At 42.9% G+C, this 26,164-nt stretch overlaps 4 protein-coding genes and 1 long non-coding RNA gene across 7 annotated transcripts; 2 read left to right on the forward strand and 3 right to left on the reverse strand.

The window, feature by feature from the left end:
• Positions 1–509: 509 nt before the first annotated feature.
• mfsd8 (major facilitator superfamily domain containing 8) lies at positions 510–5,189 on the reverse strand. Its single transcript, XM_062384190.1, has 12 exons — positions 4,859–5,189; positions 4,281–4,363; positions 3,963–4,006; positions 3,527–3,767; positions 3,294–3,407; positions 3,017–3,161; positions 2,748–2,806; positions 2,491–2,599; positions 2,237–2,371; positions 2,030–2,133; positions 1,708–1,934; positions 510–1,601 (listed from the first exon to the last, which is right to left on the reverse strand). Exons 1-12 carry the CDS (start codon positions 4,915–4,917, stop codon positions 1,395–1,397), a joined length of 1,527 nt encoding a protein of 508 aa, XP_062240174.1. The 5' UTR covers positions 4,918–5,189; the 3' UTR covers positions 510–1,394.
• A 1,394-nt stretch (positions 5,190–6,583) lies between these two features.
• Positions 6,584–8,529, forward strand: LOC133949884 (uncharacterized). The gene is made up of 4 exons (XR_009920200.1): positions 6,584–6,654; positions 6,808–6,876; positions 7,176–7,569; positions 8,394–8,529. It is a non-coding gene; the product is annotated as an uncharacterized LOC133949884 (long non-coding RNA).
• Positions 7,565–9,471, reverse strand: LOC133949883 (erythroid membrane-associated protein-like). The gene is made up of 3 exons (XM_062383935.1): positions 9,167–9,471; positions 8,994–9,032; positions 7,565–8,891 (listed from the first exon to the last, which is right to left on the reverse strand). The coding sequence occupies exons 1-3, from the start codon at positions 9,183–9,185 to the stop codon at positions 8,338–8,340; spliced, it is 612 nt and encodes a 203-aa protein (XP_062239919.1). The 5' UTR covers positions 9,186–9,471; the 3' UTR covers positions 7,565–8,337.
• A 59-nt stretch (positions 9,472–9,530) lies between these two features.
• LOC133949881 (butyrophilin subfamily 2 member A2-like) lies at positions 9,531–14,536 on the forward strand. 3 transcript variants are annotated; one of them, XM_062383933.1, is made up of 11 exons: positions 9,531–10,098; positions 10,386–10,488; positions 10,568–10,646; positions 10,803–10,871; positions 11,261–11,626; positions 11,713–12,006; positions 12,087–12,188; positions 12,501–12,542; positions 12,937–12,960; positions 13,089–13,133; positions 13,236–14,536. In XM_062383933.1, the coding sequence occupies exons 3-11, from the start codon at positions 10,643–10,645 to the stop codon at positions 13,817–13,819; spliced, it is 1,530 nt and encodes a 509-aa protein (XP_062239917.1). In that variant the 5' UTR covers positions 9,531–10,098; positions 10,386–10,488; positions 10,568–10,642; the 3' UTR covers positions 13,820–14,536. The 3 variants fall into 3 exon arrangements, with proteins under 3 accessions (XP_062239917.1, XP_062239916.1, XP_062239918.1); XM_062383932.1 differs by having other exon boundaries at positions 10,590–10,646; XM_062383934.1 differs by having other exon boundaries at positions 9,531–10,646; positions 13,095–13,133.
• A 73-nt stretch (positions 14,537–14,609) lies between these two features.
• On the reverse strand, positions 14,610–21,608 carry LOC133949880 (uncharacterized). The gene is made up of 8 exons (XM_062383931.1): positions 21,340–21,608; positions 19,394–19,503; positions 19,097–19,181; positions 18,785–18,980; positions 17,362–18,431; positions 16,468–17,267; positions 15,902–16,105; positions 14,610–15,810 (listed from the first exon to the last, which is right to left on the reverse strand). Exons 1-8 carry the CDS (start codon positions 21,555–21,557, stop codon positions 15,566–15,568), a joined length of 2,928 nt encoding a protein of 975 aa, XP_062239915.1. The 5' UTR covers positions 21,558–21,608; the 3' UTR covers positions 14,610–15,565.
• Between the last annotated feature and the right edge of the window lie 4,556 nt (positions 21,609–26,164).

Consider the following 26,164-nt stretch of genomic DNA (forward strand, 5'->3'; position numbering starts at 1 on the left):
GGACAGAGGTTTTGGTTGGTTTCCTCCCTGCATTATAATATTTATATTACATTACATAATATTGACTGCAACTCTTTCTGTGTTGTAACATTGGTGCTGAGAATGTATCAATGTTGCCTTTATTTTTACGGTTTATTTACCTTTATTTGGTGTTAATGCATTTATTTTAATCTTAAAGAAAAGGACAGTGACCATGTTTACTTTTCCATATTATAAAGCCACAGTTTGGGATATGTTTCTATGCCTCATTTGTATTCCTATATTATAAGATATATTTATTGCTATTAGTTCATTATAGTGCATTTCATTTTCACATATTATAAAATAAAATATATTTGTTGATATTATACAATATGTCAATAGCTCATAATTGAACAACATTGTACAACATTGTACAGTCAATTTTGGTTTATTTCTAACTATTTATATATATTTCCATATTTTACAGCTGTTTCCACATTACTATGACAAAACAGTAACAAATCAAGACATTTGTAGTTGCACCAGTATTATAACTTTTGCACGATTATTTATTCAGAGAAAAAGCTGCTGTTTTCATTTATATAAAGGTTCTTTATATAATATGTGGAGCTTTCACATCTTATATCTTTGATGTCACATGAATTTGATGTAAACAGCTTAAATTCATTTTTAACTTCTCTGTCCAGCTCTTCTGCTGCGAAATCATTAAACAGCTGTTTCCCACAAGGACTTGTTAAGTCGTATGTATATTACGTTTATTCTCTTCTGTATGTAAGCTATGAAAAAGCTTTTTCTCACAATTGTTTTAAAAACCCAGATCAAGTTGAAAGTGACACAGAGAACGTGGGTGTGCGATCATATTAAATCTTCAATGCATCACTCAGATAATCATTATCATACATGCATTCACAATTTCGGAATTAGTTCAGGTAACCGACCACCTGTAGTTTTAAACAACCACAAGTTAAGCCATTAACAGTAATAGAAAACATAATCCCATTATATCCCCTGCACACTCAAATGTGGATATATTATTCGGAAATATCTCATTTACAGCCCACCCCCTCCACACACACACATTCAAAATGATTTAAAATAAAATCTTTTAAGTGTCGTTAATATAGTATAAGGAATGCCATATCCAGTGAATCAGAGACTGTGCAACGTGAAGACATTTCCTGTCAGTAAAAATTAAATATCAAATGTATTAGTATTAAAGTAGCGGCATTAAGATCATGGTATTTCACATCGACTGTGGTCAAGGTCATCCCTGAGTCATTAACTCTCAAATCAATAACCACATTGTAAAGTGAGCAAGAGCAACGGAAAGGCCGTCATCATAGCCAGGGTCTTGGGCTCAAGTCTTTGAGAATAAAAGTAGAAAACTGCCATCAGTCTCTCTCCATTGAGAATTACTCTACCGTCCGTCTGTGGCGTGCAGAGAATGCGATGAGTCTGTGGTAAACGGCGCTCAGGAGGACGATGGCCCCTGTCACCATCGCGCAGATGAGGCTGAAGGCCCAGCGAGGTCCCAGGATCGTATAGACCTGGGAGACAAAAATGGGACCCAATGTCCGCGCACCACTGCCAGAGGCCGTCAACCACCCCATGTACACACCCTGCAGGAAGTCAAATCCACATTAATGATTCTCAAAAGAAGCATTCAACCATTTTATCAGGTTTTACAGATAAAGCACCATATCCATTACACTATAATCTTCTCACCTGAGGTTTGGGTCCGAGGATTTTGGAATACACCGTGTAGGACATGACGTTGCAGGCTGCGTATCCCATGCCAATCAAGACGTCCGCCGAGATGTACTGGGCGATGTGTATTGCTGGAGTATACTGGCACCAGGTCTGTTGATACGGGCAGCCTGTTGGCTCTAAAGAGCTGTTGGAGGCTAACGTGGCCTCAGATATCTGACTGACCAGCGAGGTGTTTTTGAGGTCTGGGTTTGAAAGAGAAAATCCAAAATATCAATAGGTAGTTTCTCACTTCAATACAGAAAACTGAAACATTGGGTGGCATTAAAACAATCCATACCCGCCCACTGGATCTTTGGGTAATGGTTCCCCCATGGGAGCAGGGTAAAGAATCCACAGAATATAATGGCCAGTCCTACGAGAAACACAGGACGATCCCCAACCCTGGCAGACAAGGGTTAGGGTTAAAAAAAATATTCCTGGTGTTAAGCCAAACTATGACAAGTTCAGGTGTAGTTCTATTCAATACGTTCATGAGTAACTGTACCTTTGAGAAGCCACTTTTACAACCAGAAACACAAGGATGGATTCAAATCCAATGCAGCACATGATGATGCCATTGTATACAACAGCTTCCTTCCTTGTCCAGGAGAACATGTCCATGGAAAAGGGGGTGGTGATTCTGCAAAATCATAAACACATCCATTTAAATCTGTGCAGGTGAGTGTATATTTGCACGCATTAGACACTAATGTTAAATTCTGATTCAACTGCTTCTTTATTCTGCAATGAAATACGTACGTCTCAAAGATGGCAAAGATGAACATGACCATGAAGAAGAGGACGTTTGAGGTCAGGACCGCTACCTGATCGATGGTTCCCTCTGTTTCTTCGCTAATGTCATCTCCATCTATAGGAGAATAAAGGGGTGGGGAAATAAAAGCTTCAACCAGGAAACACTGGCAAATAATAGTCCCATAATTCTAAAACAAATTCACAGACCATTTGTGTTCAATTTAAACATGTATACCTAAAAGATAGAGCAGGACATCACATACCTTCCGAATTGTAGTTTATGGCTCGAATGTGTCTTCCATGTTCATCAACACGATGCTCTCTGTTAGTGAAAATCAACACAGCCCCTAATTACTATTGATGATGAAATGAAAACATGATTCCAGACATTGAGAAGCAAGATGCAAGTAGCTGAATGAAATGAATGGGTTTTGAAAGACATAGTACGGTTATCTTTGTCTTGTGTAGTCAAATTCCTAAAACTACATGAGCACAGCAGTACATATTGTGTATTTAGGGGGGAAATCCTCACCTCAGCACCAACAGGACCAGCAGGATGTTGATGAGGCCAAAAGCTGCAGCCAGTATAGCAGGGGCGGTGTACATGTTGAGCTGCAGGTCTATGAACTTCACTGTGAAACCGAGCTCGCCGATGAACGACAGGCACGCCTGAAGTGCTGAAAAACGCAGACACGCACATTTTCAAAATAAAATCCACAACTTCTGTCCTTGTTGTCTTTTTCACAGCATACACAGCGCTGCTTGTACACTGGGCAGCTTTGCATGATCTAAAAAGCAGGAATCTTTACCAGGTCCCAGGATGAAACCCAGGGCCTGACAGGCGCTCATCATCGCCATGGCGCTGGTTCTCTCCTTGAGCGATGTCGCCCCAGCCACATACGACCTCACCACAGCAACGTTGCCTGCCGTGAAAAGACCAAATCTACATTATCATGATGTGTGACACTGACAATATCATCCAATTTGCAAATGTGGTGTAATGCACATATGTTTGAGAGCAAATAAGAATCCCCCACATCACCTGCTCCAAAGCCGACAAAAGCTCTGGCCAAGAGGATGTGGAACTTGTTATTGGCCGTGGGCAGGTTTGCATAGGCGTAGTAGATGTTGCCTAACAGGTTGATGAAAATGGAGCACACCAGAGGCTCCCGGCGTGGTCGGTGATTCGACCACAGGCCAAACAAGGGGGAGGCCACCATCTGACCGAGGCTGTAGGCGGCCACCACCCATCCCAGGAAGCTGGCGGTGGCGCTTCCATCCATCTATGTGAAGAACGGATGGAAGAAAAAGCAAAAGCACGAGAATGACTTTGTAACGGTGCAAAGCAAATATGAACAAGTACCATTATTGACACATGCTGAATCCAAAGGTGAGTCTCTTCCTGTTTACACTGCATTTGCATTTGAGCAATAAAAGCACTGCCCCTTAATTAAAAAAAAATTGAGGGTCATACATACCTTCTGCAAATAGGGCCAAAGTGATGTGATGACAATAGTGAAACCTGAAAGTGCAAGCAACACATTGATGATTTGGATGCTGACAAAAATCCCGAACTTCCTACCAAACATAAGCCCGACCAACACACAGATCATATTCAGAGTCTATGAGGGGGAAATACCATAAAGAAAACCTATTCATCTTTCAAGGTGCATGTTCTCCCCCTGTCTTCATTTACCTCAGCTGCTCCAGCTTCACACCACAGTCCAAGGACATCTAGTGATTAGGTTAATTGGAGACTTTAAGTTGCTTGTGTAACTTGTGTGGCTGTTACTCACCGACGCTGCTGAGGAACATGGTGAAGTACATGACTCGGATGGACCTCCACCGACTCTTGTAGTCTCCATCCTGGGAGTCGTCGCTGCACATGAGGGGGACAGGACAAGACCAGAAAAGACATGAGGACAGCACATGACAAGACACGACAAGGGGATAGGACAAGACAAGGGGAAAGGACAGGACAAAAAAGGGTACCGGACAAGACACGACACGGGGACAGGACAGGACAAGACAAGACAATGGGATAGGACAGGAAAGGACAAGAGGAAGGACAGGACAAGACAAGGGGATACAACAGGTAAAGACGAGGGTGTATGAGAGGACAAGACAAGGAGATAGGACAGAACAGGACAAGACAAGGGGATAGGACAGAACAAGACAAGACAGGACAAGGGGACAGGAGAGGAGTCGTGAGGTTACTGACAGGCTGGTACACAATCACAACAGTGAACCAGTCTGACCTGACTCTTTACACAATGCACGGTTCACTAATGTCCGTGCAGTTGCATCACTCCCAGTTTACTGATCCAGTAACTCAGTGGAAGTCTTTAGTTTCTGGCTGAACTCTCGTGCTCACCTGCTAGCATCGTCCCGGAGCAGCGGTGTGTCTTCGTCGGAGTCAATGAGTCGCGACATGTCCCCTGAAAAGCCCCAGAAGAACAACGACGTCGCCCACTTTGCAGATGTGAAACTGAGCTGCTACTTCGCCATTGAGCTGCGGGACAACTGAGCTAACTAGTCACGGCAGCTGCTAACGTTCGCAACCCGAGCTATAATTTCGTATTGTTAAATAATACAACGCTAGGCTAACTTACTCCACACACAATGCTCGGGGTCATCTCAACCCGACGTCCACACACGGGCTAAGAGGCTGATTGGACTGTGGTACCAGACAACAACATTCAGTAGCGTCAAAGCTAACGTACTTACAATAGCAACTTCCGGTCAGTCTTTTCAAAATAAACACAAATCCCTATTTCGCCAAGGTGAAATCTGAAGGGCTTTTTTCTTGAAGAACGACCACTTGCGTGTATATGTAACTATATAAACATTGTGCTGTCAAATAACGCATCGACTGAATTTGTCCTAACCATTACCGACTGCTTGCTTTTCTCTTGAACACAAAATCAGACAACTTCCGGTCAGATCCGGGTGTGTTCCGTCCCCCTTGATGCAGAGAACTCACGTGTCTGAAACCACATTGACATTTCAGGGCAGTGTCCACAATCCCTCCTTCTGTAACACAATCAGGATCCCGTGTGCTCCATTAAAGCACTGAGCACTTTACATGTGATCACAAACACACTTATTACAAAGGCTCTTATTACTCCTAGATCTCCAGTTCAAGCTTTAGATTCTAAAAAGAATAAGATGCTTTTAATTAATTAATTAATTATTAATTAATTACAACATTAATTATTAATTAATTACAACATTAATTATTAATTAATTACAACATTAATTATTAATAACATTAATTAATTAATTACAGATGCTGCAAACACTTTCCCATTTCTGTGCTTTTTGTCATTGTCGAATGTATTTTGTGAGAGTTTGAACAAATGAACCAGAGTAAGTGTTACTTCGTTCAACAAAATACTTAAATTGGGAAATACAATAGCAAAGAGCAAAGGCATATATATATATTTAAACACTGTGCTTCCATTTGCTTTAAATATATATCAATTAGTATTCAAATACAATGGGTAACATTGATTTCAATTCTAAATCCTGCCTTTATTCAGGGATGGGCAGATACATGTATCTAAAATATAATATTTTGGATTTGATAGATTTGATGAAAAACAATTCATATTTTGTAGCAGGATACTTTTGTCTTTTGTATTTTCGTGGTAGAAAAATTCAGTAAAATGTTTACCGTGAGGCATCGTAAAAATAGAAATGTAAGCCTGCAGCCTCTGATTAATGTTTACTGAGTCATTTGTTAGTTTGTTGAGATCAGGTTCAAGGTTCAGAAAAGTTATGATCCAGCACGAAGCGAGACGCAAAGAAGAAGAAGCGCAAGGTGAGAAATGTTTTGGTTGTTTGGTCTCCATAAAGGTGCTACAATTCTTAAAAGTTCCAATTGTTTTTTTTTTTTCAATCAAATTTTTTTCAATCAAATCTATAGTGTGTAAATATGTAACCTGAGTAACGTTAGCAGCTCAAAAGTGAAAGCAGCTCGAGAGTAAGCCTGCAGACCAAACCCCTTTGTCCAAGGAGGTGATTTTCACTTTTCCAGGTCCACGTAGAGATAGCTCGGTAAAGTGACCTTGGATGTGTTTCTAAATCTGAACTTAGTCCTGATTTCTGTCTTTAAAGACAATACTTGCTTGAAAGATATTTCCATCTGGGATCCCACCACTACAATGGGTAGGCCTACATTTCATTTTATTCTGATAAACCCACATTCACCTTTATTCTGTTCAAATCAAAGCTGTAATGATATAAACCAGATAATACAGCGTGAAGGATCAAATATCATGTGTGTCTCCTCACTGAATTAATACTCCTTTCATTTGTCAGGTTTAGACGTGATGACCCACGTGCAACTTTTTTTCCTTCTTTGCTCGTCTTTGTCAACCGCTGCCCCTGGTAAACCTTTTAATTTACAGTTTTCCACTATTTTACAATGTAATTACTCTCCATTCTGACCTTTTTAGGAATGTGATCACTTATTATTGTGGCAATATTCAGGCAATTATATTCAATTTTATATTTCCACTAAATCACACTTAACCTTATTTGCTGAGAGGAGCTGAATGGATCTTTACAAAACATGATTTATCATCAACCACTAGAATAGAAAAAGACAAACAAATTGTAAACTTCCTGAAGGCACTTTCAAGATGACTTGGTAATTATCTTGACTAATACAATTTATTCTGTTGCAGTTTCAAAGAGCCTCGTGGTTTCGGTCAGGTCGCCTGTCTTAGAGCAACTTGGTAGAGAAACCACACTACCATGCTGGCTCAATCCACCACAGAGTGCCAAGGCTCTGGAGGTACAGTGGTTCCGAAATGATCGCTTCAAACCCAAGTCCTACTGTATTACAATAAAAAGATGTACGAGGTCCAGGATGATTCGTACGAGGGTCGAGCCTCGTTTGGCCTGAAGGACGCAGCGTCCGGTGGGCTGGCAGCAGGAGACGTGAGCCTGAAGCTGCTAAATGTTGGGATTGAGGACGAGGGAGATTACACTTGTTATGTGAGCAGTGGTCAGGGTTATGACCGTGGAAGTGTCAGTCTCAATTTGACAGAACTACAACAACCACTGAAGAAGAAACAGGTAAACATCAAGAACTTTATCTGAAGGTTACATTTTTGCAAACTTTTGCGTACGATGCTGGAATGACTCCGCCCCCTTTGGAGGTTGCTTGTATCCATGAAGCCTGAATTTATCTTTTCTCGACACGTTTCATTATTCTAATCAAGTTCCAGGGCAGAATGTTAAAATACAGGCCTGTAGTTTATTCATGTTATATGAGTTAAGAAGAAGAGTAAATATTACTTGGGAGTCTATCTTTAGATGATTAGCTTTAGGAGCTGATGGGTCAAAGGTCAACAAAAATATTGACATTTATTACACACATTTTCCAAGAAAGCTTTGCAAACAATAGAGAAACAATCCAGTCATATACATGCAGCTTATATATCCTTTTCAGGATCATGTACCAAAACCTATATCTGATTGAAAAATAATTCATGATCATGTAGTGGGAATGATGATGATCATTATGGCATCACTATAAAGTTGTTATAAATAACATCATATAGTGTAGAAATGCATTACATTTTGTAATTAATTAGATTACAGAGACACGATCTACATCTTGTTCAGATTAACCAATCACACATCATCCTGTAGTTTTAATGCTGTGATGATGAAATGGCATCGTTACCAGTTAGCAGAGCCAGATTGAAGTATATACAACACATGCACAGGGTATGATTTGCCCCTCGATGCTTTATTATGATTCCCTGCATTTGCTGTAAAATTATTATAATAGACAATTTTAGATTCAGAAGTTATTAAGATTCAGGCTCTTGTGCCCTTTCATTGTTCCATGTCATCACACGCACCCTTTTCTGTCCTCTTTAATATCTTCATAGGTGATACATCACCTTTACCAGGATTGAAAAACGTAAAGACTTCCCCTTGGAACGTAGCAGTGACAGATCCAATGACAGATTCATCTTCCACATCATAAAAGGAAAGCTCTCCGCCGTCATAATTCAGATACACACCGACTGTTCTCGGTCTTGAGCGAACAGGCAGTAAAACCTTTGGTTCTGTGTTTAGCTGAAAGCTGTCTGCTCTCTCAGGGGAAGACGACAGGAACCAGAAACCATTTGATGTGCTAGAAGGAGCATCACCCTGCAGAGGGAAGTCAGTTGCCTTTGTTACCCCCACCCACCTGGACTGTTTAACCTCTAAATTAGGACTCTCCAAAGAAACCTCCCAGTAGTGTTGACCTGAAGTATAGCCAGGGGTTCCCCTTATCGCTGTGAGACAGGTAACTGCTGTTACATCACGATGGTTCTTGTCTCTGAAGATACCATCTTTGATTGTGACGTATGGATTTCCTTTATCCTCAAGTTCAATATTTACTGAAAAATTTAAACATAGATTAGATTTGAATCAGACAGAGTCATAATAAGCTGATATATAAGGTTTATGGTCAGTGTGATGCTCTGAAAAGTTTAGATTACCTTGATGCTTTTTAGCCTCTTCAAGAGCTGCCTTCTCAACTGTAACTTAGAACAGATACAGACACAGTGAACATGGACTCAACACAAAGCTCCAGCAAGTAAAGACAACAGTCTGCTCCTATTTCAATTCAATACATGTCATGACAACAATGACAGAGTGAGTTAATTCTTACCTTCCTGTAAAAGCTTCATATTCTCTGGAAACACAAAACACAAATATAAACCAATGAGCTCAGATTTTTAGAGAGGAGAAACTACTTGAAGGATTTTCACAAAACTTGTGGACGGATGCAGTATGGGTCAGGGAAGAGTGCATTACATTTTGGTGTGGATCTGGAGAAACGGGAGGCTCAGGAATTTATTTTCACTTTCTTTAATGTTGTGAAGTTGGGTGTTTTTATAGTGTTTGCAAGAGATAAATGAGGAATTTGTTTGATTTAATTTAACAAAGTCTTCGTGTTGTGGGCTCTACGTGTTATACAGTAATGAATCTATGAAAAGTATGAATAAGATATGAAGTAGTATTATTCTGACTGAATTAATGTATAATTATATTCTATTTTTAATGTTACATTTAATGTGTTCATATTTTTATGCCGTTTGTCTTTTCATTGACTGAATTTTAGATCATTGGATGAAGTTTGTACTTTCTGTTACATCAGGTTTTTTCAGTAAACTCAATGAATCTGAGATTACATTACATTACATTTCATTTAGCTGACGCTTTTATCCAAAGCGACTTACAATAAGTGCATTCAAACCCGAGGGTACATACCAAGGACGACAAGAATCAAGAAAATACAATTTCTTCAAATAAAGCAAAACTACAAAGTGCTATAAGTAAGTGCCATTTAAGTGCTACTAAAGTGTTAGTTTCAAAAAGTTGTTAGTGTTCTTTTTTTTTTTTTTTTTTTTTTTTTTTATTTATTCAAGGTAAAGTCGGAAGAGGAGCCAGGACGGAAAACAGTCGTGTTTTTGATGAGTGTTTAGCTCGCAGTGAGGGAGCAACGAGCTGATTGGCCGAAGCAGAGCGGAGTGAACGGGGTGGGGGGTAACGTTTGACCATGTCCTGGATGTAGACTGGACCGGATCCGTTCACAGCATGGTAAGCAAGTACTAGTGTTTTGAACCGGATGCGAGCAGCCACTGGTAACCAGTGAAGGGAGCGGAGGAGAGGAGTAGTGTGAGTGAATTTAGGTTGGTTCAAAACCAGTCGAGCTGCTGCATTCTGGATGAGCTGCAAAGAGCTGCAGAGATCTGGTTTCTTTTCGTTGTGTCCTCTGTGTAAAACTCACTCAACAGTCCAGTTTGAGAAAAACACAGCAAAACGTCATACATTTCAAAAAGTAAAGATAGTTGTACTGCTGCTTGTAAGTCTACTGCTCCCATCAGTGTCTCTGCAACTGGTGCCTCCTGGTGGTCATATTTACGAACTGCATCTATCAAAAGTGAAAGTAAAGCTGCAGAACGAGACCAAACCCTTTTGTTCGACGACGTGAGTTCTCACTTTTCCAGGTCCATGTGGACATTAGCTCGATTTAGTGACCTTGGATTTATTTCTAAATCTGAACTAGATCCTGATTTCTGTCTTTAAAGTCGATACCTGGACTTGCTTGAAGGATATTTCCATTTTGGATCACACCACTACAATGGGTAGGCCTACGTTTCATTTTGCTCTGATAGACCCACATTAAGCTTTATTCTGTTCATATTCAAGCTGTGCTGTTTTAAACCAGATACTAAAGCGTGAAGGATCATATATCACATGTGTCACCTCCTCACTGAATTAATACTCCTTTCATTTGTCAGGTTTACACATGATGACCCACGTGCACCTTTTGCTGCTTCTTTGCTCGTCTTTGTCAACCGCTGCCCCTGGTAAACCGTTTGATTTACACCTTTCCACTATTTTACAATGTACTCACTCTCCAGTCTGACCTTTTTATGTATGTGATCACTTAGTATTGTGGCAATAACTTTGATATTTCCACTAAATCACATTAAACCTTATTTGGTGAGAGGAGCTGAAAGGATCTTTACTTAACATGATTTATCATCAACCACAAGCCGAGAAAGAGAGTATAAATTAGTAAATTCCGGAAGGCACTGAATTACTTTTAAGGAATCGGGTAGTTTCAAGATAACTGAATAAATTGGGAAACAAACATGCTGTAGTACAGTTTAGTTACAAGTTATAACTATTACATTATCTCCAAAATACAGAAGAAAAAACATTACCTTGACTAATAACATTTATTCTGTTGCAGCTTCAAAGAGCCTCGTGGTTTTGGTCAGGTCGCCTGTCTTAGAGCAGCTTGGTAGAGAAACCACACTACCATGCTGGCTCAATCCACCACAGAGTGCCGAGGCTCTGGAGATACGCTGGTATCGCAATGACCGCTTCGATATCCCGATCATACTGTATCAGAATGAAAAGATGACCGCGACAAAGGATGCTTCGTACGAGGGTCGAGTATCGTTTGGCCTGAAGGATGCAGCGTCCGGTGGGCTGGCAGCAGGAGACGTGAGCCTGAAGCTGCTAAATGTTGGGATTGAGGACGAGGGAGAATACATTTGTTACGTGAGCAGTGATCAGGGTTATGACCGTGGAAGTGTCAGTCTCAAGGTGACAGGTGAGTGACAGGGGAAAAAATAACACAATTCTAAAAAATGTCTCCACCTTTACATCAAATCTTCTTCATCCTCGTCCCGCTTCTAGAAACAGGAACCACTCCGCTCCTGTCAATGGTGTGGGCAGAAGAAAACCTGGTTAAATTGAGCTGTGGATCTGAAGGCTGGTATCCGAGGCCGAAGCTGCAGTGGGCCGACCAGAAGCAAAATCTGACCCCAAAGAGTTTGGAGTACAGCAATGTCTCTTCTGGTCTTGTGTCAGTCCACAGCTGGGTGCTGGTCCCAAGGTCCTCGGAGGTTTCCTGCTCAGTGGGTCTCTCTGACGTGGACATGAAGGAGGCAATATTGCAGCTGGACATCCCTCCTCCACCTGCCAAACAGGGTAGGGAAAATTGTCTGTCTCTTAATTTAAATAGAACATTTATAGAAGAATAATATTAATATGTCTTGTTTTTTATTTAGTGGTTCAATCAGCGCCTGGATTGGTGGCTGTATTGGTGATCTTCATTCTACTCTTCTTGGCCGCTTTAGCTGTACTTGGATGGCCCTACATCAAAAAGAGAGGTACATGTTGTCAATTTCTTTAAATCACATTTCACTCAATAAAAAGGGGAATTGAATGAATTATGTGAATTTATCAGCACAATCAAAGTCACTAATCATAGTGTTAAAGGGATGTTCATTTGAGTATTAACTTATTCTGTGCTTTATCAGGTGCTTTGCAACATTCCCATTAATGCTTCTTTTTATTCTATAAAATGTCAGAATATAGCGTCAGAGTTTTCCTCACATAACAATTTTCTAAAGCCAAATTTATTAAATTAACTTGAATGCTGAAAATCTTTGCAAATAATTTTGCTTATTTTTCATCTCTAGTTTTACCGAAGAAAGACAAATTAGACGGCAGCCAAGCTGCGGGTAAGAAATACCTCACACATCGCATGGCGCACTTTTCACTATTAACTCAGGAGAGCACATTCCACCACGTTCGGTCCCCTTAAATTCAATCAACCCAAGTTTCTAACACTCATACAGGTCAGTCCCCTCAATATTGCTGATTTTATTCATCAAGATCCAGGAATTATTCAGTTGGAAATCAGTGAAAATGTCACACAAAAAAACACCCAAGTTCACAATGTTAAAGAAAATAAATTACAGATCAGCCACTTTCTCCAGATCCACACCAAAATGTAATGCTCTCTTCCCTGACCCACACCGTATCCGTCCACAAGATTGGTATAAATCCTTCAAGTAGTTTCTCCTCTCAAAAAATCTGAGCTCATCGGTTAATATTTGTGTTTTGTGTTTCCAGAGAATATGAAGCTTTTACCAGAAGGTAAGAAGTAACCCACTCTGTCAGTGTTGTCATGACATGTATTGAATTGAAATAGGAGCAGACTGTTGTCTTTACTTGCTGGAGTGTTGTGTTGAGTCCATGTTCACTGTGTCTGTATCTGTTCTAAGTTACAGTTGAGCCGACAGCTCTTGAAGAAGCTAAAAAGCATTACGGTAATCTAAACTTTTCAGAGCATCACACTGACCATAAACATTATACATCAGCCTATTATGACTCTGTCTGATTCAAATCCAATCTATGTTTACATTTTTCAGTAAATATTGAACTGGAGGATAAAGGAAATCCATACGTCACAATCAAAGATGGTATCTTCAGAGACAGTAACCATTGTGATGTAACAGCAGTTACCTGTCTCACAGCGATAAGGGGAACCCCTGGCTTCACTTCAGGTCAACACTACTGGGAGGTTTCTTTGGAGAGTCCTAATTTAAAGGTCAAACAGTCCTGGTGGGTGGGGGTAACAAAGGCAACTGACTTCCCTCTGCAGGGTGATGCTCCTTCTAGCACATCAAATGGTTTCTGGTTCCTGTCGTCTTCCCCTGAGAGAGCAGGCAGCTTTCAGCTAAACACAGAACCAAAGGTTTTACTGCCTGTTCGCTCAAGACCGAGAACAGTCGGTGTGTATCTGAATTATGACGGCGGAGAGCTTTCCTTTTATAATGTGGAAGATGAATCTGTCATTGGATCTGTCACTGCTACGTTCCAAGGGGAAGTCTTTCCGTTTTTCAATCCTGGTAAAGGTGACAGAGTACCTATGGAGATATTAAAGAGGACAGAACAGGGAGCGTGTAATGACACAGGGAACAATGAAAGGGCACAAAAGCCTGAATCTTATTAACTTCTGGATCTAAACTTTTCCTACATAATAATTATACAGCAACTGCAGGGAATCATGAAAAGCGTAGAGGGGCAAATCTTACCCTGTGCATGTGTTGTATATACTTCAATCTGGCTTTGCTAACTGGCAACAATGCCCATTCATCATTACAGCATTTAAACTACATGATGATATGTGATTGGTTAATCAAAATAAGATGTAGATTGTGTCTCTATTATAGTAATATTTACCTAATGTAATGCATTACTACACTACATGATGTTATTTATACCAACCTTATATTGACGTCATAATGATGATCATCTTTCCCGCTGTATCATCATAAATTAGTTTTCGATCTGTATAAGCTTGAGGGCCTGTGCATGTAGGCAGAGGAGGTATGTTGAGAACTGCAATGTCATTTTCTGACTCTTGTGAATTTTTCATGACATTACTTAATATGGGACATCATCTGAAGAAGGATAATTGTCTCTTCAATACAAGTTTTAGATTGTTTCTCTATTGTTTGCAAAGCTTTTTTTGGAAAATGTGTGTAATAAATGTCAATATTTTTGACAGCTCCTAAAGCTATTCACCTGGAGATACACTCCCAAGTCCTATTTCTTATATTGTGTTTTTGATATTATATTTGATGTGTTCGTCTTTTTATGCCATCCATTTCATTAGGTTTGTACTTTTCGTTACTATCAGCTTTTTCAATAAACTCAATGAATCTGAGATCCAGCATCTTTTTCTTGTTTCACTCTTTGTTGAATCCTCACTTTACAGTCCAGTTTAAGAAAACACAGCAAAATGTCATACACTTTAATAAGTACAGATAGTATTTACAGTATGTACACCATAACACAATACTAACTTTGTCATCACTACTGTATACTTTTCATAGATTAAGTATTTACATAATGAATGCGACCATGTGTTGATTTAGAAATAAAATTTGTTTGGATATTCTTCTCATATATCGCAATAAATTCAAGTAGGCGTGCCTCGATACATACTAGTCTGATGATGATCGTGATAAGAGGTATGCAAGAACGGATACACAGACCAGTGCATCATAGTCGAAGACTTTTAAGGAATACTTCTTTAAAACACTTGTCCGTTGGGTGTTGCGGGTCGATATCAAACAAACTATACAAGTTCATACACGTCTCAGTCCCGAAGACGTAGTTTTTCTGTGTTTTTTTTTTTTAACCATCGGAACCATTGGGTGTCTTCCTCCAAAGCTTTAAAAGTCATGTTTGGTCATCAGCGTTCTGTGGAGGAAAATGTGGGACAGAAGCTTGTCTGTTGTGGCGTGTCCCGGTGGTCTAGGGTTCTAAAGCGCACACCTGATCACTGCAGAAACCTTCTCTCCTTCATATCTCATAACAGCCACCCCTCCACTGTCAACTAGCTAGTAAAAATGACATAAAAATCAGATCTTAAAAAAACAAATGCATTCACTGTGTCTGAACTCATATTCACACTAACAAGAACATCTTGTCCAACCACTTAAAAATACATCTCGGAAACAGACACTGGGGATCCCAACACTGAGCACGAACGATCCCTAACTGGAGCGACAGCATCTGTTTCTTAGCTTAGTCACTTTTATTACACTTCTCCCTTATGACCAGGGTGATGAGACGGGGAAAGCTGCTCTCCAACACAGCCAAGAGTTTATATCTTCATGTGATTGCTGGTGGTTTATACAGTATGGTACGTGTCCCTCTGCCACAACTTTTTTTTTTATTGTTTTTTTCTTTAGCAAACTGCGGCGGCGCTTTCCCTCCTCCCCTGCTTCTTCAGCAGCTGGATGCGGTTGTGGACGTAAAACTTGATTGCCCTCCAGTCTCGCTGGTTGCTCACCAGCAGAGGACAGAGTTCGAGGCAGCGCTCGCAGTCCGCCTTCGCTGGGACGCGCAGCTCCATGAGGTTTCGCTTCAGGTGAGTCTCCACTGCTACACGCTCTGCCTCCGACCAGGGACGCTTCAGCACGCCACGCTTGCCTGTGAGAAAGACGGGGTGTTGCAGAATGTAAACAAATTAAGTGCAACTGAGGATTCCCGGTAATTCAGAATGTTAAAGACTGATGGTTACCTGATTTGGGGGGAATACATCGCCTCTTATGGACGTTGGCTATCGACGGGCTAACTGGAGAAGGAATGGGCGCCCTCTTCTTCCGCGGCGGTCGACCGGGGCCTTTCTTCTTCACCGTTACCTCAACCTTCTCCTTCACCTCCTCTTTCTCTTCTTCTGCCTCAGAATCCTCTGAAAAGGAGTCTGCTGAGTTCCCAGACATCACTGTAGGACAGAGATAAACCACAAGGTGGTTAACTCGGATCAAATCAAATAACATGGCACAATAATTCCGTGGGATCAACTACAAAACATCTAGTGTTGTGTAGCAACATAGATAGCTTTAGTTGACTTTGTACATGTTTTGAAACATCTACTTTCTGCTGCAAGAAAGAATTCTCATAACGAACTCTGAAAAAGAAAACAATAATACACCTAATATCAACGTCTAAAAAAAAGCATTAATAAGCTTTACTGGTCACTAAGCATTACTCCAAACAGATTTGAAAGTTCAATCTTACCAAAGGTTCTCAGAAGCAAAACCTGTGTGTGTGTGTGTGTGTGTGTGTGTGTGTGTGTGTGTTTACCATCCAACTCAAGGCAGATGTGCTGCAGGCTCATCCCTCTGAAAAGAACACCTTCCCTCTCTCCATAAAGAACAACACGACCCACCCGGCCCATAAGAGACGGATCACGAATGATAGCGGAGCAGTTCTGGGTCACGTGGTACTCTCTCTCCAGGAAGTCCTCCAAGCGTTTGGTTGCTCCAGCCTGGCCCTCACCCTCCTCCAACAGTAGCAGCTGGGTAAGGATAGCTACCTGCCGTCGTGCTCTTGTTGCTGTCAGCGATCCGGGGTTCTTGGCCCCGCTGGCTCGAGCCAGGTTCCTCAGGAGGTCCGTGCCCCGGAGAGGGGTGGCAGGAGAGTGGTACGGCCGGGAGAAGACGTAGGGGCTCTCTGGGTCCACACCAACATTGGGGCTGGTTTGAAGCAGCAGGTCCAGGCAGGACTCACAGTGTGGCGGGAGAATAAGCGGCTGGACGCGACCGCGCTTGCCTAAAACGCTGGCCCGCGGGAGTAGAGAGAGGACATGGCGTTCAAAGGGGGACAAGAGGGCTTCCGTGCCGGAGGGGGGGCTGGTGATGGTGCTCGCCTGTGGGGTGACCCGGCTGCGGTAGTCCTGTATAGTGAGTTTAGCCACCTCACATTCGCGGTGGCGGTTGTAGAGGATGAGCAGGGACAGGCTGGAATGGCAGAGCAGGCGCCAGGCCTCGGCGGAGTGAGGAGAGCGGGTTAAAGAAAGGAAGGAGGTGTGCTGCTGGCGGCGGAGGTAGAGGACCAGACAAGAGAGGGAGGAGAGCAGCGGAGACATGTGATGTCTTTGTGTGCTGAAAAACAGAGAGCAAGAAACAGCCGTTAAATTAATGATGCATAATCCAGCAACTAATGTACAATAGTATCTAGTATCATAGAAAACCAAACCTTATAATCTCTCCATTCTTCTCTTCTGCAGGTTCATCTTCACCTTCTGCACTCAGCTCCAGTTCTTCCTCTGGATCTATGTCCGGCTCTGGAGTGGGAGGTGGAACCAGCTCCTCTTGACTTCTTGAGCTCTCCAACTCCACCTTCTGCTGCTCCTCCTGCTTCTCTTTCTTCATTCTCCGACCCCTCCTGGGAGTTGGCGGAGGAGGCGGCGGCGATGGACTCTTAACCCGGGTCACCATCGGGGGCGCAGCGCGTTTTGCTGCAGGTGCTGAGCAGCTTGACCCCTTTTTGGCAGCTGTGGGCTGACCCGAGGGAGGCGGGGTGAGCGAGAGGGAGAAGGAGACGGCGCCTGTGCTCGAGCGAGTAGCTGGCGATTCCCTCTCCCTGGAGAAGAGAGAGGGCGGCGCAGGGTTCGAGCCCGAAGGCTGAGGGACAGCAAAGGAATGACTGTGAGTAGCAGAGGTGGAGGACGACGAGGGTTGAGGGTGTGAGGCGCTGCCGTTTGAAGAGCTGTGAAGGTGGGCCAGCTCCATGGCCGTTCTGACCTCAGGCTGGTTGGCATGGTGTTTCTCCAGATGGCGTGCTAATGAGCGATAGTGGCGCCCGCAGTACGGGCAGTGCTGCCGCCGGCTCACTGTGGCCCCGCTGGAGCTGCCAATGTTAATGTTGATGTTATTGTTGATGTTGGTGGTCGGGGGAGCCAGGGTGCTGGCTGGTGACTGGGACTGGGATCTGACTGGGGGTGTGACAGGTGCTGGGCGGGAAAAGGAAGAGCACGGGCGCCCAGGTCCTCTGGAGGAGGTGGGTGAGTCCTTCTTCTTTGATTCGACAGCATCTGCCAGCTTGCGCTTCTTGCGGCGGCGCAGCATTCGGCCCCGTATTTCCTCGATTTCCTCTTCTTCATCGTCATCGTCATCATCGTCGTCTTCCTCCTCTTCGTCCTCCTCGCGATCTGAGTCGCTGGGTTCAGAGTGGGTGAGTGGGGAGGATGAGGGTGATAATGACCAGGAGGGGGTAAGGTAATCGGAAACAGAGAGGGACAGTGGGTGGGGGCCAGCCTCATCCTCCTGGTGAGAGACAGATTTCAAATTTGTTAACAGGGTCTGCAGTGATTTACAATGTCCTTGAAAAACAAATATGGATTATACACTTTATCACTTCCCTATTGAATCACAACCCATTGGTTCCTTATACAATCAGGACTGGTCACAAACACATAGTTTGAGGATTAACAAGCAGAATTTTTTTAACTATTGCTATGAAGATTTTTGTTCATTTGTGAGAACAGGACTGTGTATTGAGGGACCAACTCTGTGCCACAGGCCAGTTATGTCGGTTTTGACCTTTGTCATTGGATTTGTTGACAATAAGACCGTAACCAGACTTGTTATTTATAATGTCCTTATGTGTAGTTGCTCACCATTGCATTCTCTCCCCAGTCGGTCAGGCTGTAGTCCACTGTGATCTCCTCCCCTTTGGCGATGTCGCGGATCGCAATGACGACCAAGCGCACCTGCGTCCCACAGTGGACCTCTCGGATGCGGCAGTTGGGCGGCGGATGGAAGAGCACGGGCCCCCGAACCCCACTCGCCCCTTCTTCTCCCAACTCTGGCACACTAAAAAAATGAAATCTGATGTGAGTAATATGGATCTTCTATGAAAAAAACAAAACCAGAAAAAAGGCACAGCGGATCAAAGCAACCATGGCTGGTGATGGGGGGGGTCGCCTTACCAGAGCTGAGCGGGATCGGGCAGGTAGTAGGGGCTGCCAGGTTGAGGGAGGCGGTCCTCTGCCCCCTCTGGGTACTGGCCCTCACCTGAGATGGAGAAGACTGTTTCTATCCATCACATCATAACAGCTTCAGCAACAACAAGCCTTATGTTAGAAAGATAACAGGTGTTTCCTTACAACAATACACTGATGACTACAACACAACACTTGTGTTTTATAAGCAGGAGAATGGAGGAAAACACCAACAGCATGTGGCGAAATGAGTGTGTGTGTGTGTGTGTGTGTTTCTGTATATACCAGGGCTGTAGCTGTGTTCTGACATGCTCTCCTCCTCCTCATCTTCTGTTACATACGCTCGGTCGCACACCTTCACAGGTGTCCCCTTCCTTTTTCTTCCACACACGCGGCTGTAAAAACAAAACCAGGGCTTCGTTCAGCATAATCACACGTTCAGACAAAGCGCCGCTCAAGACTCTGGTGCTGGAAGCGTCTGGATAAAGGGCAAAGGAAATGAGCGGAGCATGCGATGCCTGGTGGGAAGAGATGACAGTAAGGCTGTGAACTACATGTGATGATAGCAGCAGTCGTGTTTACTCAAGGAACATTTTACATGCTTTTGATTTGGGAAACAATGAAAGCACAGCCTTATAGAAACTTGGATTTTTTTCCACAACCTTCATTGTTGGTTTTGCTATCGGGTGTATTGGAATGAAGAGTGTCTAAAAGATATGATGTAACTGCACATACATGCTTTTTATCCTGGCTTCAATTCCGACTTTGTTCCAATATCTATAAATCTTCTGTGTTCAGTGTGTGAATGTCATAAATACTAAATTAAGCATGTTTGCCCAAATTTTGCCGATTACATTTGTCGATAGCCAGAAGAAACATTTTTAGATAGTTCATATTCATGCGAACTGTCCTTAACCCAACACGTTTGAGCTGAAACTATAGTCAATTAATCAATTAGTTAATCAGCAAAAACATTATCACTAAATATTTTGATAATTGATCGTTTCAGACTTTATTTAAAGTAAAAAATGATATGTAGTCCCAAATGAGATTTCCTTACGTTTCTTGATTTATGCAAACAACTAAAACAGTTGAAGATGACGTTTGCGAAGCCGCCATGGCCATTTATGACAATTTCTAACATTTCATAGATGAAGTAGGGAGGATTCATTGAAAACAGGATCAGCAGATTTATCAGTAATGGGAATTAGCTTCAGCCATAATTCAATTTACTGAGATAACACAAGATCAAACGGCAGCAAAATATCACAATGAAAATACCTGTACGTCGGGAATGTTGAATTTTTAATGTCTATTCCTATGTTAGTCTAGTTTTAATTATTGTAACCTATTCTATTATAACATTCTACTTTGGGCCAAGATCTGGACTAATATATATATATATATATAGATCGATCTTATCCCTCTAAGCAGCTGTACGTCAGTCCCTAAACCAGCAGACCATAATGGAGGGACTAATATTCTTCTGTAAACAGCAGCTGAGTCTCAGGTATTATTATGATTTCATTAATAATAATATTGGACATTGCCCCACCCCTTTGTTCAATCACGTCAGCCTGTATAGATGCATTGTCTGACGGCTGATCGCCACCACAAGCTGTGTTCGAGTCCAGTGACACTTTAATCGATCACATTCTGGTCGTGGTCAGCAACTTTGTTTACTCGCAGCCCAAACAAGCCACGAGTGGCGACGTGCATCGGCTGATCACAGTCCGAGCGGAGAGCGTGAACACACGGACTCTGCTCGACGACACGTTCCCATGCATGTGCAGCCGAACACGGCAGACACACGACAACACCCCCGATGATCGGCCAGGTTTCCCCCGATGATCCCTGCTGGGTGCATGCTAACGGCGATGCTAAACCAGCGCTAGCCCCGTTAGCTTCTAGCAGCTAGCCTCGGTCAAAACATCATGAACCGAGAGGCTGGAGATGAGCGAGGCGGGGAGGAGGCGCGACCTCCCGGGACACGGCAGCTGCCACCGGGTGAAAAGGCAGCCGAGCTCGCTCCCCTTGCTCCCTTTTCTCCGGTATAACCAAAGGAGACACGCACGCGAAATAAAGGCTCCTAACGTGAACTGAAACAGACGCGCACGCTTGCGGCGGCGCGTGCGTCCCTAGTGTTGGAACTGCCACATTTCCCCGGTGGAAAAACGAGCCCGCGCGGCGGAGAACCGGCGGCGAACCGGCGGCCAGACGCGCTCACTCACCCCCGCGGCGGCGGCGGCTTGCTCCCATCCCCGTCGCTGTCGAGGGTCGGCGGCTCCCGGTAGTCGAAAGGCGAGCGTACAGTCTCCGCCATTAGGACTCCCTTCGCTACCTCTCGCGCTCCGGTAGATGGCTCAACGCGCATGTGCACAACATCCCTCTGGGGCTCTAATGGTAAAATGGGGTGCACCCATCTCTGAGGAGAATAAAGAGAAACCATAACACAACGCAACACACATTTAATACATGGACAATATTATTATCAGCATAGATATGCATGTGATGTCTCTTGAAGACACGTGCATGTACATCCATGCGTTGAAGCAGTGGTGGAGAGTAACCGAGTACTCAAATACTCAAGTACTACAATGTAAAATCTCGAGGCTAGTACTTTTCTCGAGTATTTCCATTGTATTTCATATTGCCACTGCACTTAATTTCATAGGCAATTATTATATGGTTTCATTCCACTACATGTATTCAAAAGTTTTACCTACCAGTTACTCTTCAAATAAAGATTTTTACTTTGAGGTTTTTTAATTTGATTTAATTAACAGTGATGTTTTTATTCCACTACATTCATTTCAAAAGCTTTGGTTACTGGATACTTTTTGAGTTAGGATTTAAAAAATAAAATCTTTGAAAACACATGGTTAGATCATAAAATACATTGTTAAATATAAATCAGTGGGTTCAAACCAATTACACTTGTGATGGGAATATACAAAGTTTAATTAAGGCTAATTGTCAAGTAGCAGGTCCACTAACAAGTCACTTCCCATCTTATCTTCTCAGGTGGTTTAATTTAAATAAACACAATTACCCAGAAATTTCAGAATGACTAGATACAAGTGCAGAAAGATTGATATAAATGTAAGGTAACCGTTCTTTCATTAATCATCTCATGGCCCTTAAGATTTATTTTCCAAGCCACCAGACAGATTGCCTATCAAATAAAATTATACTATGTAATTATAAGTGTAAACGCAGAAGTGGGGTTTGGAAACCATTGAGTCAGCATCAGCGAAAAACACAAAAGGTTTAGATTGCCTTTTAATCTTCAATGCACATTCAGTTATTTATCACAGAGATAAAAGAAAAGCCAGACATTCAGAAATCCACCAATCCGGCAGGTCTGGACGTCACAGCTCATTCACACACTGTGTGCTGTGTCAGGCATTTACCACTACAGTGAGGTGCAGAGTGTATGAAACATTTGGCTACAGACAATACAATCCTACCAGAAGATATTGGTCTAATAAAGTGGTTCTCAAACATTTGGTAGAAAATGTTAGAGAGCCACTGGTCTATTAGTTCAAACTTGTGAACAGTGTAGCAGCACATTCAAGTGTTATATCAGGAGAGAACTAGGAGACCGGAGCAGCAACTTTATCATCACAGATTATGTCAAACAATAAAACATACAACATTCAGTCTATATGTGTTGTTATTGGGACTAGACATGTTAATAATGGGGTACAATAAGAGCTAGGTGAATTATTAAAATAGCTAAGGGCTACAGGTTCAGCTGCACATCAGTCACAGTTTTAACAGTCGGGTATTTTTGGCTACATTCTAGCAGTTAGTAGATTTTGGAGTGTTATGAACAGCACATATTTAGTCATCAAGAGGTAAATACACTTAAATTAAATAAATTACACACTGTATACAAAAAAGATATTTCCCCAAAAAACTTTCTCTGCCACCGCACCAGGCAAACCAACCTGTACACACGCAGAGAGCAAACTCACTGGAGTTAAAGTGAGTCTGCCCTCGCTTCTTTGTCAAAGGAAATAGCAACTGTGGGAAACTAGAGGTCATTTTAGCACTTGCTGTGGAAATACCAGCGTCTGGGAAAACCCGTCTACTGGGCTTTGTTTTTAAAAAGGAACTTAGTTGTGAATTTAGTCGAGCAGGGCATTTAGAACCTCTAGTGTTCACAGAGGATATTCCGCATGACCTAATATTTCATCTGGAGTAAGTACAAGACAAAGCTGGCTGTTAGTGTTGAGTGAGTTCATTCAGGGATGTTGCTAGATCCAAACAGAGAGAGTTAGGTCTCCTCTGCTCCTGTCGTCTCGGTGTGTAAGATGTGGAGGGTCTGCACGGCGTGGTCGGCCCAGTGGATCAGCTCCAGCAGCACGCGATAGGTCCACATTTTGAGGCCGAACGCTCCTCCAGCACCGTCGGGTTCCTACACGGGGGAGAGCAAGTTGACGTCACTGCATCAGGATGCATCATTAAAAGGAAAACCCCAAACATGTATTGAATGAATGAGCAAATTTGCCTGCAGCTAGTAAACCCTTAATTCTGCCGCTGCACTGAGTGATTCAGATTCAATATATGAATGCATCCGTAACAAACAGCTGGTCAATGGTTACTTTTCACAACTGTCCTGTGTTTGTTGGTCAAAGAACCATTTCTGAAACCCGGGGCTAAGTAGCAACGTGTTCTCGCAGGTTTCCGAGTCAAAAAATATAAAAATGATGAGCTGCAAGATGCTAAAACCATCTGTGGAGGGAAAGAAACCTGCAGAGGAGAGCGATAAATCAGTTGTGGCTAAAAGTGGCCTTTTTTATCCTTTGTTAATTCAGTGCAGATTTAAACACAATTCTAAGATTTTCTGGATTATCTACGAGATTAATATGAAGGGTTTGTATCTTTGTTCCCAACATTAGTCACATGTTCATGTTTGTAGTTGTAGATTTCTCGTCTTTTGACGATGGCATAAAAAGTGCATGATATTAAACATGTAGGTGCCAAAAATACACTCCTTGGAGAAAAAGATGGGAACCCGGTCACCTGAGAGACGAGAAGAGTATCATACATTCTATAAACGTTTTACTGAAAATGAGGCATGTTGTGGTTTGTTATGTAAAATAAAAGCACAAATATATATTTATAAAACATGGGTGATGGACAAACCTGGAGTCCAGAGGCTGCACAGTCTAATAACAGCTAGCTACCCCCCCCCCCACCGATTTTTTCGGATTTCAATTCATATGAGATTTTTCAAATATATGTTATTTGAAAGTTTACAGAACTACATTTATTACAGCTTTTTAATTTTGTGTATGTGATACTGGAGTAGAAGTACCTATATGATGGATTAAATGCCATACTTTATTGACGTTTGATAAATAGTCTTGTCATCACTCCAGAGGATGTCTTCCTTACTAACTACTGACAAATACTTCACCTCATTGCACTGGTGGTCGGGAGTGACCTCCAGGGTCTTGCTCTCGCTCTCTGCAAGACTCTTGGTGCTGTGGAGCAAGTGCTCCAGCCGGGCCCGGACGTTGGTCCTCATGGTCTCGTAGTCGCCCTCCAGCTCGCCCCACTCCTCCTCTTCCTTCAAGATGACACAGTGGAGCAGCCCCAAGCACTGCCGCAGAGCCGCATGCAGCAGCTGGACCGTCTCCACACTGCTGGGCTCTTCCGAGTCCGGGGACAAGGACAGGATGCGCCCGCTGTCTGGGGTGTGGTCCAGCAGGAAGGTCTCCCTCTCTTTCTGCAAAGGACGTGCAAATCAAAAACAGGAATTTGGATGCTGGCAGCAATACAATGCCTTGCTGGCCTGGCACTTTTGACTTTATTCTTTGATATTGATCAATTCTAAATTTAGCACAGAGTGGGAATTGATTGTGCTGCTCAATTGAAAGGTGTTTTAAAAAAAAAAGGATGATGAGGCACAGCAGCATGACGGCAGAAAACACAGACCCATGCACTCTATCCATTAGGGGCCCCAGGGGAAATGGAGGAGGTGGGGGCTTGTTTTAGTGCAGCACAGCATCAACAACACACTGTGAAGGCACACTGGTCAATGTGTAGCCATTAAAAGTCAGATGTAGTGTTATGGAGGTATTAACAGGTAGCTAGTGACCAACATGCCCGTGTAGAAGCCACAAGTAACGGGACGGGAGGAGTGTCCCGCCACCCTCATAACTCACGTATAGCTGGAGCAGACGGGTACACTCGTGGTGCAGTAGCCGGGCGAGAGCCGCCGCTCTCCCGGTACGGGACCCTCCAGCCACCGGCGCGTCCAGCTCGGTTATCGGCGGCTGTTCCTCTGGCTGCTGCTCTGCCATTTGCTCCCCAGTCCCGGTTCCACAGGAGGGTCAGCGGCAGCGAGCGGGACGAAGGCCGAGCGGGGGAGAGTGTCTCCCAAAGCTTCCCCCCCGACCCCCAGCGTCGAAAATATCGTGCGGCGAAGCTGCGTTTCTTCGGACGTTTTCTCGGTTTGGCCTCGGGAATCCTGTCCTCGCTGGCCGGGTCAGTGCGGCGTGTCGGTGTCGGTGCTCATGTCGGCGTGCGCGTAACCAGAGGGGATTTAAATGGTTCCGCAAGGCACAGGGGCGTGTTTTAGGGGGACGCATAGAAGGGGCATTTTTATTTCCTCTCCACCCCCCAAAACATCGTCACCCTGTGGCCCCCACCCATCCTTCCACAAATAATAAAAACTCCTCACTGGATAGTTTGTGTTTCCAGTTCCTGACATTCACTTTCCTGGAATGACAACTGGAAAATGAGTATAAATAAGAACAACAAAACAGAAGTTTATCCAAAATATGAACATCTGCTGCAAACCCTTTTCTTCACGTGCACAATAGAGAATAAAAATCTCTGGTGCCATGTTTTTAGAAACGATCTAATATCCAATTCAAAACTGATAACAGTCGATTTTAAGACATCTAAGTGTAACTTTGAACGTAGAATATTGTGTTTTTATCAGTACAATATAAAAAATAAGCAGGAATATCAATCGATCAAACAATCTAATATTAATTGTATTGCTCGTGTTCACTAATGTATAATTTGTCTCATAGG

Source organism: Platichthys flesus, chromosome 24 (genome assembly GCF_949316205.1).
Source record: "Platichthys flesus chromosome 24, fPlaFle2.1, whole genome shotgun sequence".
NCBI lineage: Eukaryota > Metazoa > Chordata > Actinopteri > Pleuronectiformes > Pleuronectidae > Platichthys > Platichthys flesus.